General features: G+C 39.3%; 1 protein-coding gene across 2 annotated transcripts; it reads left to right on the top strand.

Annotated features, from left to right (window-relative positions):
• The first annotated feature begins 3,033 nt into the window (after positions 1 to 3,033).
• On the top strand, positions 3,034 to 15,680 carry PCDH18 (protocadherin 18). 2 transcript variants are annotated; one of them, XM_019754494.3, is made up of 4 exons: positions 3,034 to 5,917; positions 6,706 to 6,791; positions 6,882 to 7,045; positions 13,724 to 15,680. In XM_019754494.3, the coding sequence occupies exons 1-4, from the start codon at positions 3,431 to 3,433 to the stop codon at positions 14,389 to 14,391; spliced, it is 3,405 nt and encodes a 1,134-aa protein (XP_019610053.3). In that variant the 5' UTR covers positions 3,034 to 3,430; the 3' UTR covers positions 14,392 to 15,680. The 2 variants fall into 2 exon arrangements, with proteins under 2 accessions (XP_019610053.3, XP_019610052.3); XM_019754493.3 differs by having other exon boundaries at positions 3,284 to 5,917; positions 6,703 to 6,791.
• The last annotated feature ends 454 nt before the right edge of the window (positions 15,681 to 16,134 follow it).

Below are 16,134 nucleotides of genomic sequence, written 5' to 3' on the forward strand. Positions count from 1 at the left end.
AAAACATTCAAGATTTAGAATTATAAAGCTTCTTCAAAACAAAAGTAATCCAAATAAATGGCATAATAAAAATGTTATTAGAGGTGACAGGATGTATTGACAATTCCAACTGGTATCTTTTCTCTAGGTTTAGCAATTGTCAGCCAATTTAAGCTAACGTGGTAAAAGGAGCTTTGTGGTGACAACACACATGACAGGATGGAAGTAGTTACGCTTCTCCTCCAGGAGCCAAGGAGCTCGCTGTCCTGGTGTCTGATATCACTCCGAATGCCACAGTCCTCAAGAGGTGGAACCACTTCCTTTGTCAACAAAGGCTGCCATGTCCTAGGTGGATAGACGTTAAGGAACATGCAATCCACTCCTTCACTAGTATCTGAGAAGTCATTTTAGAGGGTCTACCACTTCTTCATGACTTTGTAAAACTCCAGAAGGAGGAAAGTCCAATCAAATCACCATTAGATGACAACTCACAGGAGTTTACCAGTTCCTCTCCCCTAACACAAACACTTTCACAAGTAGCAGATGATATGGGAGATAATTTTTCTCAGTCTTTTCTCTTTAGGGCTACCAAATAAGGATATTCTGAATTGTTGGAACTAATCGAAAGTGCAAAGGAAAGATTTATTTTCTATTCTGTACTTTTGAAAACAAGTGTGAAACCCAGAGTAGTGGTGTATACTAAGGACAAATCAAAAGCACATTACTATGAAGTAGGCTTTCTCAGGGAGAGATTGGCAAGATAAAAACAAAATGATATTCGATGAGGAAGATATCCCAAGTGTAAAAAGCCATCCTCCATGAAAAGATTCCAAGTTCTTTAAAGACATATCCATAGAAACATATTCTTTATGAATACATACTAATTAACAACCTATTTCAAATACTTCAGTAAGTTAATCAGAATCTCTTTTCATATGGACTAATTCTGTTCCAGCTCACTGTCAGAAATAAAGAAGTTTAAAAATTATTTTTCACTTTTTAAGCATTAGGAAAAATGACCTCTACGTTAAGGTAAGCAAGCCCATTGCTCTTGGAGTATTGGGGATAGACTTATCAAATCCACAAACAAAACTCTTCTAGAACTAATGGAATTAGATTATCTTTGAATTCTCACCCCAACTTTGAATAGTCACTAATTTCTTTCTTTGCTCTTTTGGTATTTGCAAAGGGGTTCACTAAAGACTGAATTGATATAATTATTGGCTCAGATTGTTAGAGATCTAGGCCAGATGGCTATGGGTTTCTAAAGTCCCAGTTGCGTGAAGGAGTTTTCCTAGTTTGCCTATAGGGTTTGGGGATCAGCAATTTGAAAGGGCTACAAACTTGTAAAACAGTATTATTCATGGGGGCAGGATGTTCATCAGCGTGACCCAGTACTAAATGCATTCATTATAGACATTTCTATTCTGCACAATTTGCCACACAGCACTGGTTTCTGGAGGGGGAAACAGACAATGGCTTATAAAATGCTTTTGATTGCCTAAAAAGAAATAGAGTTCATGCTGAGACTCCTCTGCTTTCTTTTTTGGAAAGAACCTTCTTAGCGACTTTAGTTGAACTCTGCTGAGAGTAAGCAAAGTGGAAAAATCAGAAAATTACTTTTTCCTTTTTTTATGTGTTTCTGGGGGGCAAAATAGAGTGAGAGAAATAAATGGGAAAAAAATGACAGTGAGATTATGTGAAACAGCAAATATGCAAGTAGATGAAGACAGCCGAGGAATAATGCAAGAGGTATGAAAAGAGGCAGCGAGAATAGAGCCACGACGATAAACTTAAAAGGGATTGCAGAGCAGAAAGAACATCATAAATAATCATATTTTCGAATAAGAATATCATATCAGTTTCTGTGACCTGGATAGCGCACAGTCTCCCATGATATTTTCTAGCATTTTGATGCACATAAAATGCAATTTTCAGCTCAGGCACTTTATTCTTCAATGTAAACAAGCTTTGGGTTTTTAAAATACATATCTGAAAAGTGTTTTCATAAATAACACAGATATTGTAAAAATTTGACTTGCAAACTATTGAGTCCGTGTTGACCCAGTATTTATTGTGAAGACTCACCATGTATGCATAGTACCTTCTGGTAGAAATTGGCATGCTAAAGCATGAAATGTCTTTTATCCAAGATAAATAGGATTTTTTTTTTTTTCAACTACAGGACAAAGAAATATCATAGCCAGTTTTGCCCAGACTCAAGGAAAGAAGTGATGTAAGATAGAACTGTATTGTTAATTAGTTTCAAATCCTAAGGTGTTCCTTTAACTCTTGCTAATTAAGAGAAATCAAGAGTGGAAAATAACCCTTTTCTTATCTTGAAAGAATAAAGATGAAAGAAAAACAGAGAAAGAAACCTCTTTCCCGGTTCTGTTCTTTAAAACAGAGCCCCAAGAAAATCTGCTAGAGCCCCCTGAAGGAGAAAGACCCAAGTATTTTCAGAGGGGGGAGGGATAGGCGGTCTGAGAAGCATAATTAGAAGGAAGTCTTCAAATTGTATTAAATTCCTCCGCCAACAAAATGCATTTAGAGGTATTTTAAGTTAAACCAGTACTTAAAGACTATGAAAAGCAAGATGATTACATGTTTGTGGAAGAAGAAAGGGCGATTAAGAAAACCAGAACAATTTAAAATGCCATATAAATAAAGGCGACCAGAAGTTGATTTAAAGTTTTTCTTGTGTAATTTGTCTCCCCTTTGTCACGGCACGCTCAGAGAAAGTAAACGCAGCGGATGGGAAGGGGGACGGCGGGTGGGGAGGAGGAGACGGAGGGAGGGACCCCAGGAACGGCTCCCATCCTCCCCCCCAGCCCGCGCCGGCCCCTCGCCCTCCACTCCCGCCCGCGCCCCCAGCCCCCGCCTCCCTCCTCTCGGTCGCCCTGCCTCTCCCATCCTCCCCTCTCGTCCGCCCTGGCTGTGGGGACTCCGTCAGCTTTTGATTTGGAAGTACGCTGATTGGCTGGAAGCGATTCAACACACGCCGGGCAAAAGAGCTTTGTCTGAGTTGAGGTGAAGTTGTACAGATTTTAGACTGGAGTCAGCAATCACGGCTGTTTAGTCTGCAGCCGAGCGGAGAAAGGGAGGAAGACTCGCTCCGGGAAGGATCCGCTGCAGACCCCGCCGCGCCCTGCGATAGATGGATTCCGCCTGCACGCGGGCAGCAGCGCGGCGGTGACTCTTGTGCCTGCAAAGAGGACAAACAGCCCAACACACGCGAGGACTGGACTCCGTAAGGATCATATCTGCAAGCCGTGACACGGTGTGTATAAAACAAAAGTTCGCGAGCTGTTAATTGCTGTGCTGTGTTATTAAGAGCCGCTTTCAAGTTTCAAGTACCAAATGTAGCTTAGCGTTAAGTTGCCAAAGGAAGTTGAGGGGATTGCGTTTCTGTGCTAACTTGCTCTGTGAGAGGAACCTCAGACGCTGACCGATGTACCAAATGAATGCTAAAATGCACTTTAGATTTGTGTTTGCACTCTTGGTGGTGTCTTTCAACTCCGCTGTGTTGGGCAAGAATTTGAAATACAGGATTTACGAGGAGCAGAGGGTTGGCTCAGTAATTGCGAGACTATCGGAGGATGTGGCTGATGTTTTAGTTAAGCTACCGTCTCCTTCCACTGTTCGTTTCCGAGCCATGCAACGGGGAAATTCTCCTCTGCTGGTAGTGAATGAGGATAACGGGGAGATCAGCATAGGGGCGAAAATCGACCGTGAACAACTGTGCCAAAAAAACTTGAACTGTTCCATAGAGTTTGATGTGATCACTTTACCCACTGAGCATCTGCAGCTTTTCCATATTGAAGTTGAGGTGCTGGATATTAACGACAATTCTCCCCAGTTTTCAAGAGCTCTCATTCCTATCGAGATATCGGAGAGTGCAGCCGTGGGCACGCGTATCCCCCTGGACAGTGCATCTGATCCAGATGTTGGGGAAAATTCCCTGCACACCTACTCTCTGTCTGCCAACGATTTTTTTAATATCGAGGTCCGGACCAGGACCGATGGAGCCAAGTATGCAGAACTCATAGTGGTCAGAGAGCTGGATCGGGAGCTGACGTCAAGCTACGAGCTTCAGCTCACTGCCTCAGACATGGGGGTGCCTCAGAGGTCTGGCTCGTCCATCCTGAAAATAAGCATTTCAGACTCCAACGACAACAGCCCTGCTTTTGAGCAGCAGTCTTATATAATACAACTCTTAGAAAACTCCCCCGTGGGCACTTTGCTCCTTGATCTGAATGCCACCGATCCAGACGAGGGCGCCAATGGGAAAATTGTATATTCCTTCAGCAGTCATGTGTCTCCCAAAATTATAGAGACTTTTAAGATTGATTCAGAAAGAGGACATTTGACTCTCTTCAAACAAGTGGATTATGAAATCACCAAATCCTATGAGATTGACGTTCAAGCTCAAGATCTGGGTCCTAATTCCATCCCAGCTCATTGCAAAATTATAATTAAGGTTGTGGATGTCAATGATAACAAACCTGAAATTAACATAAACCTCATGTCCCCTGGAAAAGAAGAAATATCTTATATTTTTGAAGGGGATCCTGTTGATACATTTGTTGCTTTGGTCAGGGTTCAGGACAAGGATTCTGGGCTGAATGGAGAAATCGTTTGTAAGCTTCATGGACATGGCCACTTTAAACTTCAGAAGACTTACGAGAACAATTATTTAATCTTGACGAATGCCACACTGGATAGAGAAAAGAGATCTGAATACAGTTTGACTGTAATCGCTGAGGACAAGGGGACGCCCAGTCTCTCTACAGTAAAACATTTTACTGTTCAAATCAATGATATAAATGACAATCCACCCCACTTCCCGAGAAGTCGATATGAATTTGCAATCTCAGAGAATAACTCGCCAGGGGCATATATCACCACTGTTACAGCCACAGATCCTGATCTTGGAGAAAATGGGCAAGTGACATATACTATTTTGGAGAGTTTTATCCTGGGAAGTTCCATAACGACATATGTAACCATTGACCCATCGAATGGAGCCATCTATGCCCTCAGAATCTTTGATCATGAGGAAGTGAGTCAGATCACTTTTGTGGTAGAAGCAAGAGATGGAGGAAGTCCGAAGCAACTTGTAAGCAATACCACAGTGGTGCTCACCATCATTGATGAAAATGACAATGTCCCTGTGGTCATAGGGCCTGCACTGCGTAATAATACTGCAGAAATCTCCATTCCCAAAGGGGCCGAGAGTGGTTTTCATGTCACCAGAATAAGGGCAATTGACAGAGACTCTGGTGTGAACGCTGAACTCAGCTGCTCCATAGTAGCAGGTAATGAGGAGAATATCTTTTTAATTGACCCCCGATCATGTGACATCCACACCAATGTGAGCATGGACTCTGTTCCCTATACAGAATGGGAGCTCTCAGTTATCATCCAGGACAAAGGCAATCCTCAGCTGCATACCAAAGTCCTTCTGAAGTGCATGATCTTTGAATATGCAGAGTCAGTGACAAGCACAGCCATGACCTCAGTCAGCCAGGCATCTCTGGACGTCTCCATGATTATAATTATTTCCTTAGGAGCAATTTGTGCAGTGTTGTTGGTTATTATGGTGCTGTTTGCAACTCGGTGTAACCGGGAAAAGAAAGACACCAGATCCTACAACTGCAGGGTAGCAGAATCAACGTACCAGCACCACCCCAAAAGGCCATCGAGACAGATTCACAAAGGGGACATCACACTGGTGCCAACCATAAATGGCACTCTACCCATCAGATCTCATCACAGATCGTCTCCATCTTCATCGCCTACCTTAGAAAGAGGGCAGATGGGCAGCCGACAGAGCCACAACAGTCACCAGTCCCTCAACAGTTTGGTGACAATCTCATCGAACCACGTGCCAGAGAATTTCTCATTAGAACTCACCCATGCCACTCCCGCGGTTGAGGTAAGATCATGCACTGCACCAATTCACTGCCAAAGTCAGTATTCAGGAGTTGTGTTAGTTCTTAAATGCTTCCATTAAGAAGTAACAATACTAACAAAATGCAAATTAAGTAGGATAGCTACACAAGTTACACTATGTGTATATAGCAAGTTTACACACCTTAGCATACTGTTTTAAGTTTTTCTTAAATAATTTACTTGCATGTACTATGTATAATATTGAAAAGTAAACATGAAACTCACAAAGAACTATCAGATTAGAATCCCCTTACTTCCCAGGTTAAGATACTAGAAGTCAAAAATAAAGAGGCTTGCTTTATTCTAGTTGTGGTCTCTATTAAGAAATCACAGCCTGAGGCCTCCAGAGTCCTAGCTCAGTGCATGTTATATTTGTTCAACTTTTGAAAATGTTCTGACATGATTTTAACTACATATGTTAGAATGTTGTATTTTACAGCATTTTCCATGTATTTTTATAACTGATTACTTTAATCTGAACTATAAAATAAAGGAAATCAATGTGTTATTTATAAAGACGTCCTCTTCCAAAAAGAAAAAAAAAAGTCAGTTGTATTAGATCATTCAGATCTCTCTGGGATGTATTCAGTGATATTTGGTGGCCAGCTGCACAGTCTGCCACGGTCCAGCACATGTAAATCTTTAAAAGAGAGATAACATGTTCAATTAATTAGGATGAAACAGTGAGTGGCTGTTTTTCCTTGCTAAAAGCTTGTGAGTATTTGGCGGTTTGTCTCCAGGAATCAGTTCTGTCTATTTGGTTTCCAGCAGGTCTCCCAGCTTCTCTCAATGCTTCACCAGGGGCAATATCAGCCAAGGCCAAGTTTTCGAGGAAACAAATATTCTAGGAGCTATAGGTATGAATTACCTTTGTGTTACCTATTAAATCTCAAATAACATGGATGCCAAAGAATAAAAACTATACTTTCCCTGATTTATCTTTCTAGATATGCCCTTCAAGACATGGACAAATTTAGCTTGAAAGACAGTGGCCGTGGTGACAGTGAAGCAGGAGACAGTGATTATGATTTAGGGCGAGATTCTCCAATAGATAGGCTGCTGGGTGAAGGATTCAGCGACCTGTTTCTTACAGATGGACGAATCCCAGCAGGTAAGAGGGTAGTGACAGATGAATCCTTATTTTCAGATCTATTACAGCAGTGAAGTGAACCATTTCTCCCATGCTTATATTCTCTTTGTCCTTTGAACTAAGTCTCTGTAATTTGCACACTCTGAGCAGCGAACGTAAACTGAAACACTGTAAACTTATTTTCTTACAATTTATGTTAAGCAGTTGGTAGAGAAGGACAAGCATGAGAGCCTAACAAGAAGAAAGGGGTGGGCAGAGGAGGGGAAGGAACCAACCACACTGCTCCCCTCCGCTTTCTACCCCATCCAGTGCTGCCATAGGACACTCCTGAGCAACTCTGTATAAAATTACTGGGTGGTTGTTTTCCCTCAGACAGCCTGTTTTGGTGCATAGTGGTGAACTGGACTATAATTTGGAGGACACATTTCCTGTGATGGAAACCAACTCACAGAATCAGAGATTAAAATATACTAGGAAATGGTATACTTTAATCACTAAAAATAGGAGAAAGAATGCATCTTCGTAGGTGGTAAGCAGAGAATATTTTTTGCCACCTTTCATTTCATGGCTGCACTATAGAAGAAGAGGAGCAGGAGTCCAAGAGAGGAATTTATAAGTACACAGATGGATGGAGGAGATCCTAGTAAGTTATGAGCCACATTTTCCTGAGAATGCCTTCTAATTGTGCAGTCAAAACTCTGACCAACCAACTGAGTAAACACCGACTGCATCAGTGAAGCAACCCGGTGACTAAAGACGAACACTAAGTCAATTCTTAGGAACACACAGATGGCTCCTTTGGCTACTTACGTTTCTCCATTCCACTAAATGTTGATAGAGTGATTGCCATTTGATGAATGAAAGAAAAGCAGAACAAAAACATACTACCTGTCTGAGTTGTTTTCTAAATAACAGATCAGTAAATGAGGTTAGGAACTAGACATGAGGGCGCTTCAGAGAGCCACAGAAATTTAGGTGAGATCAGGAAATAGCAGATCTGGCACTCATCAGTAAGAGGTAGTCAAGGTGGCAGCAGTTGCAGCAGTATTAGTATTAGTCCTAACCATCACAGAAGTATTTACCAGGGATGGCCCCCCACTTACTCCAGGCCCAGGAGCTGCTCTGCACTTGCATGGCTTCTTCCAGCATTTTGAAAGAGGGATTAGCAGTGGTGCGAGGAACAGTAGTGTTCTTATAAATGGTTTTAGATTTGAAAACTGAAGCTTACAAATGTGAAAAAATGTGTTCAAAATCAGGCGATTTGTACATGGTAGAAGTGAGATTTAAGCCAATCCCCATACTCTTAAACATTAATCTAATCAAGAGTCATATGAAGTAACAGGTGGCTTTTTGTTTTTTACTATGTTGCATGACAAATTTGTTCTTATATGTTAAAATATTACTGCCCTCCATGAAACTATTAAATGCTGCTTATTTAATTATGTTATTACAGTAACAGATACTGCATTCCTAGCAGAATGAATGTATGGAAAGGACTTATGAATGAAAGCACATGTTTGCATGGTCATCCATGGTTTCTTTCTTTCTTTCTTTCTTTCTTTCTTTCTTTCTTTCTTTCTTTCTTTCTTTCTTTCTTTCTTTCTTTCTTTCTCTCTCTCTCTCTCTCTCTCTCTCTCTCTCTCTCTCTCTCTCTCTCTCTTTTCTTTCTTTCTTTCTTTTTTTTTTTTTTATTTTATTTGTAGACTCTCTAGACCAAGTTAAAGAGAAAGCTCTGAAAATCTAGTGAAATATATATGGCTTCAGACAACTTGCTCAAAGATAATCAGTTTTATTTTTCTTACCTATGAAATGAAAGAGCTGGCTGAATTTCTATGATTCTCTGATACTGATAGAACCCTAATTTTAAATATTGATCTCTAACTTTGAATAGTCTGATTTCACAATTATATTATTTCATGAAACAGGAAAGTAACACAATGGGCGTTGTATCACTATTTCATTATGTGTTACTTTTAAATCACATGGAGTCTATTCATCAAAACTATAACTTATCAGCATAGTTAAAAAGAGCACCACTGCCCCAACTCAGATAACCTTGTCATTTGTGGGCCTCAATGATGCCCAGAGTACTTTTTCATTCTGAAATCCGATAATTCTAATAGCTAATCATGGTCTAACTTAAAAAAAAAAAAAAAAAGTACGAGACTTCTTTTTCACTCTTTCCTGTATTTTCAAAGTTACCAACATCAGGTATGTTCATGGCAGGAGAATTATCTAACGCTTGAGTTAAAAAAAAATAAAAATAAATAAAAATAAAATAAAGACACTGGGGAAACACTGGTTAGATATAGAGAAAGTCTAGATAATAGCAAGTCTTGCTTAATGAGTGACTTTAGGCTCCTTCCAAGTTACATTTTTTTCAAAGTTAGAGGCTCACTTGTATATTATCATTAATAATACCACTTAATATATACACAACCTTTGAAAAAAAATTCCATCTTTAGACAATCACACTTAATTCAGGTGTGTAGTGGGAAACCTATATTGTTGGTGTATCACAACCAACTGTGGTACAGTAGATACATTTCTGCCTCACTGGCTACCAGCCCTCAGGTGGGGTGTGGTAGAAAGTATTTTGCAGGCATATCAACACCAGGATATCAGCACCAGGATATCACCAACGATCCACAAAATATTTTAAGCTTTACTCACGTTTAGCTAGTATGGAAAGAAATGTGCACATTGAGTATCTACACAGAGATAACCATCCTTCAATTATGACCATCATTCTGATGATACTTCACCTATTTTCTGGCTTATTCTTCACCCTGGCAGCTTCTGCTGGTACATTAGGGTGTAAAACTTGTTCTTTGTAAACTTCTATTCCCAGGAATTATCCCAAGTAGGAAAAAAAAATAATAAATCCACATCTGAATGCCATTAACAGAAATCAGTGCAGTTTTCAAAAGCATGTGTATTTTTAGGACTTAGTATCATCTTCCAATAGTTTTTCTGCATTAGACTGTGATCAAATATAGATTATGTTATGTTGAGTTGCCTGCCAACAGGGTCATTTCTGGTTATTCATTCTATTAATTCCCACAGACGTATCCTGCTTTGTGAGCAGTAAAAGCAGCACACATTTTTGTCTGTTAGCTCATGTTTGTCAACATACTTTCTTCCTTACTCAGTCAGCTGTGAATTACAGTACTACACATATTCCTGCAAAACCTCCACTTTCCCATAGTGTTAGCGGCACCAGGATGATTTATAAAGGCTTTTGATTTTGTTTCTTGTGACATTCCTTTCTGATTGAGCCCATTCCACTTTTCATCCATTTGTCCTCAGTGATTATTGAATTCAAACATTCCTCTTTAAATCTGAGTTCTCGTCATTCTTATGGCCGGTATCCTAGTTCTGGCCTTTCTTCCACGGCTGCTTCACGGTGCAAGCACACACACTGTTATTTTCTCTCCAGAAATGCCTCCCTTTGTCAAATCATTCTTTTATACAGCTTGAACGACTTTTTCTAACATTTTAATTTCCATTTTTTGGTTCAGAATCAATAATTGACTTTTGTTGCCCAGCAACACCTCATTAAAGCTACTTATCTTGGCATTCCAAGGTCAATGAAATCCACTCCTAGCATATTAACTCGCAATTTTGGCTTTTTTGTATCTTTTGCAATAGGCAGGGCCGTCTCTTCACATAACACACCATCCCTTTGCTCATGTGCCTTTCCACCTGAAAAACTGGCTTCTCTTCACTTTATCTAAATCCTCTTCACCTCTCAAATTTTGTTTCCAGTTTCTGTTTCTTTAATTACTTCAGCCTCCATGTCCACTATTTTGTCTTTTCTTGACAAGCCCTCAGCATCACATAGTTTGGCACTCTAACTGGGCATTTCGGGCCTCATTTGCTACACCTCCACTCAGAACTAGATCTGAAAGCATTTGAGCGTGGGGAGCTATCATTGCACTTCACATATGACAGGCTCTTAATACATAACTGATGGATCACTCATTACCTAACAGCTTGGTAGAGGTTAGGCATATGTTTTTCCTCTTCTTTTTGATGCTTGCTTTCCGTCCTACCTATAAGGTGCAGGATAGGGACAGAACTGGTAGTCACGTAGTGACTTCCCCTACATCCTCCCCTCCCCAGGGGAAATTTAACCACCTGGCAGGGCTTTCAAGGAGGGACAGGAAAGTACCCACTTGCACCACTTGCCTACCAGTCCTACTCATTGGATGTGATATGGAACCTGGGTGGCACTGAATTACACATACACCAAGAAGGTTTTCAAATAGTTAGGTCTCCAGGGAAAAGACTGAATGTGTCAATGAATCTGCGAAATGCCCTCTCCTGCAGCACTGCTCTTCCATCTCCATTACTTTTGTCATCCCTCTCTCTACTGGGCTTTCTCAATGTTTCATATTTGCTGAGGTTTTAAATTTGAATTTGTTTTTTTATAATTAAAGCCCCATTTATTTATTTTGAAGTTGTAAAATAGCATCCCATTAAAAAAAAAAATCCCTGTGACCAAAGTTATTTTTAACATGAATTATCAATTTAATCACCCAGATTATTCATTATATTCAGATCTCTAGAAATTTGATCATACTCAGTAGTCTTAGAAGCCTACATAATTTTTCCTTTTATCTCCCCTTTGTCATTAATCATTAAAATAAAACAAAGTCAATCAAACAGTTAAGTCCTTCCCACAGTGTTAAAGGCTAGAAAATAAATGAGAAGTGTCATCAGGTTTATTCCTTTTTCCTTGTAACAGGATGTGAGTAAGACAATATAGACAGGTCTCCTTTCCATTTTCAGAGACCCAGAGAATTATGAAAAAAACACACAATTCATTACCACTTTGATAGTTACTTCACTGCTGAGAAAACCTCACTGCTATTAAAGTATTCCAGTTACTTTCAACTCCTTTTGGTTTTGTCCACACTAAGTGATGAACAAATATTTCATCACTTCTATTTCTATTTCTAAGTAGTAATAATGCATGAAGTCAGCACATCTAAACAGGCTTTTATTCTTAAATTATCCTTCCTTATTTAAACTTAACCTTTCTTCATAGAAAAATTACGCAAGGATTCTCCAGGTTCGCCCTCTGTCTCTTACCCCACAAATGATTCCTGTGGAATCAGGGTTCACACTATCTCTGCAGTGTTGATGCTTCCTTTAATTTTCAAGCAGACTTTTTTCTCACTCACAATACTTGCATTCATTCATTCTTTTGGATAAATATCCAGAAGTGGGATTGCTGGATAATATAGTAGTTCATTTTTATTTTTTGAGAAACCTCCATACTATTTTCCATAGTGGCTGCACCGTTTTACATTTCCAACAACAGTGCACAAGGGTTCAGTTTCTCCACATCCTCGCCAACACTTGTTATTTATTTGTTTATGTATTTATTTAATAATAGTCATTCTGACAGATTTGAGCTGATATCACAGTAGTTTGAGTCACATTTCCCTGATGATTCGAAAATACGTAGTGAACAATTATTCTCTGCAGACACCCTACCCAGTGCTGAGATACAGTAATAAACACAATAGACAACTTGCTTCCTCAGACAAGGTATTTGGTATTGTTCAAGAGTCATCCTTTTTAGCAATATTTTTGGAGAAAGATACATCTTTCTGAAGTAGCCCTATCTACAGTATTAGCTCTTAATATACAGGTACGGCTAATATCAATCCAGTTTTCACTCATATCCAAGATACTTGCTTTACATTTTCTGCATTCTGTCATTTGCTCTACAAGGAAATCATGATACGGGAAAGATCTAAGAGTTACTGAAAAAGATGGGTGATTTGTGGAGCATACTGTATATCTTCACATTTCCTGGTTGGTATGTAGTTTAGTTATTGTTATTTGCCAGATATAGAGATTTTTCTCCTCTTTACCTTTCTGCTTTTCTCATATCATCTATCATTTTCTGTGAGTGTGGCCACTCACATTCCAACAGAACATCATAACAACTGGAAGAACTAACCAATAGGTTTTTCATATTCATCTTTTGATGACTTTTCCATCCATTTGAATTTCAAAGCTTTAAAAGAAGACTTCTTAACAGAGTAACTACAGATGTCTGGTAGTTGAGGATAATTTGCACTAATACTTTAAGTAACAAGTCAATAAACAATCCAGAATACCTTTAAGAGAGATTAATAAGTATAATGAATTGATAGCTCATTATATTCTCAATACTTTCATTAAAACTAAAGTAGGTCAGATAGATCTCACTATCTGGAAAGTTTCTCAAAGATATGACTCAAGGACTATCTGATGGCATTTAAAATTATGGCTTTTACCTTACAGCTCTGGTGTTTTTTAGAATTTATGTTCAGCAAATATTTCATCACCCACATCTTAGGTGTTTTTTCAGTCATTCTCATGTATAAGTTATCAATTCATTTTCTCATTATTTGAGTAGCAGAAATGACATTCCTGAGAAGTCCACGAGTCGGGACCCCTGCCACCCCCTTTCCTTAATTGATAAACAAGGAAAAAATATGCCAGGTCCATAAAACTAGCCCTTAAAGCCATAATTGTAGTCCATCTAATGTATAAAATAGCGAGTTAGTATCAAGGTAGTAGTTTAAAACTGCCTCACTCTTATTTCTTTGAAATACAATTCCATTGTTTCCCCCCCATCATTTGGAGTCCTGCCGCCCGCGCATAGTAACAAATGCCCACTGTTTTCCTTGAGCGCAGCTATGAGGCTCTGCACGGAGGAGTGCAGGGTCCTGGGACACTCAGACCAGTGCTGGATGCCACCGCTGCCCTCGCCATCCTCTGACTATAGGAGTAACATGTTCATCCCTGGGGAGGAGTTCCCAGCACAACCCCAGCAGCAGCACCCTCACCAGAGCCTTGAGGATGACACCCAGCCTGCAGATCCTGGTGAAAAGAAGAAGAGTTTTTCCACCTTTGGGAAGGACTCCCCAAGCGACGAGGACGCTGGGGACACCAGCACGTCGTCCCTGCTCTCGGAAATGAGCAGTGTGTTCCAGCGCCTCTTACCGCCTTCCCTGGACGCCTATTCTGAGTGCAGCGAGGTGGATAGGTCCAACTCACTGGAACGCCGGAAGGGACCTCTGCCAGCCAAGACTGTGGGCTACCCACAAGGTGTGGCTGCTTGGGCGGCCAGTACTCATTTTCAAAACCCCACTGCCAGCGCCGGGCCCCCACTGGGCACGCACTCCAGTGTGCAGCCCTCCGCCAAGTGGCTGCCGGCCATGGAGGAGATCCCTGAAAATTACGAAGAAGACGATTTCGACAATGTGCTCAACCACCTCAACGACGGAAAACACGAACTCATGGATGCCAGTGAGCTGGTGGCTGAGATTAACAAACTGCTTCAAGATGTGCGCCAGAGCTAGGCGATTTTCGCGGAATAGTTTTGTTTCCATATCTATGGAAGTAGGGGACAGAGAAAACCCTGAAAGAACTGGCATTGCCAAATAGTTGCATTTATCATAAATGTGTCTGTGTATATTGAATATTAAATACTGTATTTTCGTATGTACACAATGCAAGTGTGATTATTTTAATCTGTATTTTAAAAATACATTTGTACCTTATATTTATGTGTAATTTAACAGACAGATTTTATTTTTTTACTCCCATGACAAACATGTCTTTTCCTAATCATGTAGAAAATAGCCCCTGTTCAAATCTGATGTACTCTTCAACCACAAAGTATAAAGGCACTGCTTAGAATAGTTATGTTGGGGAAGAAATTGTTATACTCTTCGAACAGCCCCACTGAAGCGTTGTAGAATTCTTAGTTCTTTGAAGTGATGCAACTTTATTTTTCAATACTCTTTTTTTTAAAAAATTAAGCATCAATAAAAATGTTAAACTTTTATTATTATTGTTCTTATTATTTTTACTGCTCTCTGCTAATTCTGATAGTTAAGTCTTACAGCAAAAATTGAAACCTGCGTTGAAATTTCATTTCAGAACTGGGCAGTATCTTTCACAGTCAATGATGAAAATAGGACTAGAGTCCATGTTTCCTAACTCCCAGGCCCCTGTGATTCCAGGGCGTCACACTGGCCTCTTCTTGCGAATGTTTCCTCTGAATTATTATTGTCTATTTATAATCAAAGTAAACCATGATTTCATTCCATTCTTGTAACAGGAGGTGTACTCCAAGGAAATGGAATCTGTCCTTTACATGGATAGCAGTATGTATTCTAACAGCATGAAGTACTCATGGACAAAGACCCTTCTAGGGTAGTAAATACAAGTGATTTATTCGGAAACCATTCTATTTAAATCTTCCCCTTTTTTCTCACAATACTTGAACATTTTTATCTTTTGCATTTTTTTTTTTTTTTGCTGTAACTATTCACTTTTAGCTTTTGTCTCCAGTGCATGATCTCATATGTTTGTTTTGTTTTTATTTTTAGTATAAGAACATTTATAAAATTACATTTTTGCTATGACAATTCTGTTTTATTTGTTGTGTGACAAATGACAAATTCTTTATTTATTGTGCTGTTATCACTCTGTGTGGAATGCTTTGGTAAGGGAGATTGTTATTATGACTGTTCTCATTTATGACCAAGCTTCTATTAATGTTATTTCTATGAATACACTATCTTGATTGTACTCTCCAGAAAATTTTACTGTCAATGAAAATAAAAGAAAAATGAAAGCTAAAGAACTGTCCATAAACCAGAGTCCTTTTCCTATACATTCAAAAGCTTTGTTTGAAGCATATCCTTCATGAGAAGATAACTCAGTGTTAATAAATTAGGCTATTTGGGCCACTGAAGATGCATCTCATTCAGGTTAGTTTATAGACAAACAGTAAGTCACTTTTTTGAAATAAATGAATGATAGCTAAAGTACTACATTGCAACTGAAAAAATACTTTATTTATCCAAATTGTGCTTTCATTCTTCATCTGTGTAGCTGGCCTCATTTTCATGTATATGAACTCTGTATACCAGAAATAATAGGACCCTTCAGATAATCTAAACCCCAAAATTATTGAACAGACAGGCACAGTGTAATAGATTTGAAAATGAATGTATATACTTCTCATTAATTTATATTTTTATTATGTTCCAGTTTATACAACTTGTGGAGGTGTTAAAAGAATTTTATGGGGG

This window comes from Rhinolophus sinicus, chromosome 15, assembly GCF_057876585.1.
Source record: "Rhinolophus sinicus isolate RSI-liver-muscle chromosome 15, RSI-T2T, whole genome shotgun sequence".
Lineage (NCBI taxonomy): Eukaryota > Metazoa > Chordata > Mammalia > Chiroptera > Rhinolophidae > Rhinolophus > Rhinolophus sinicus.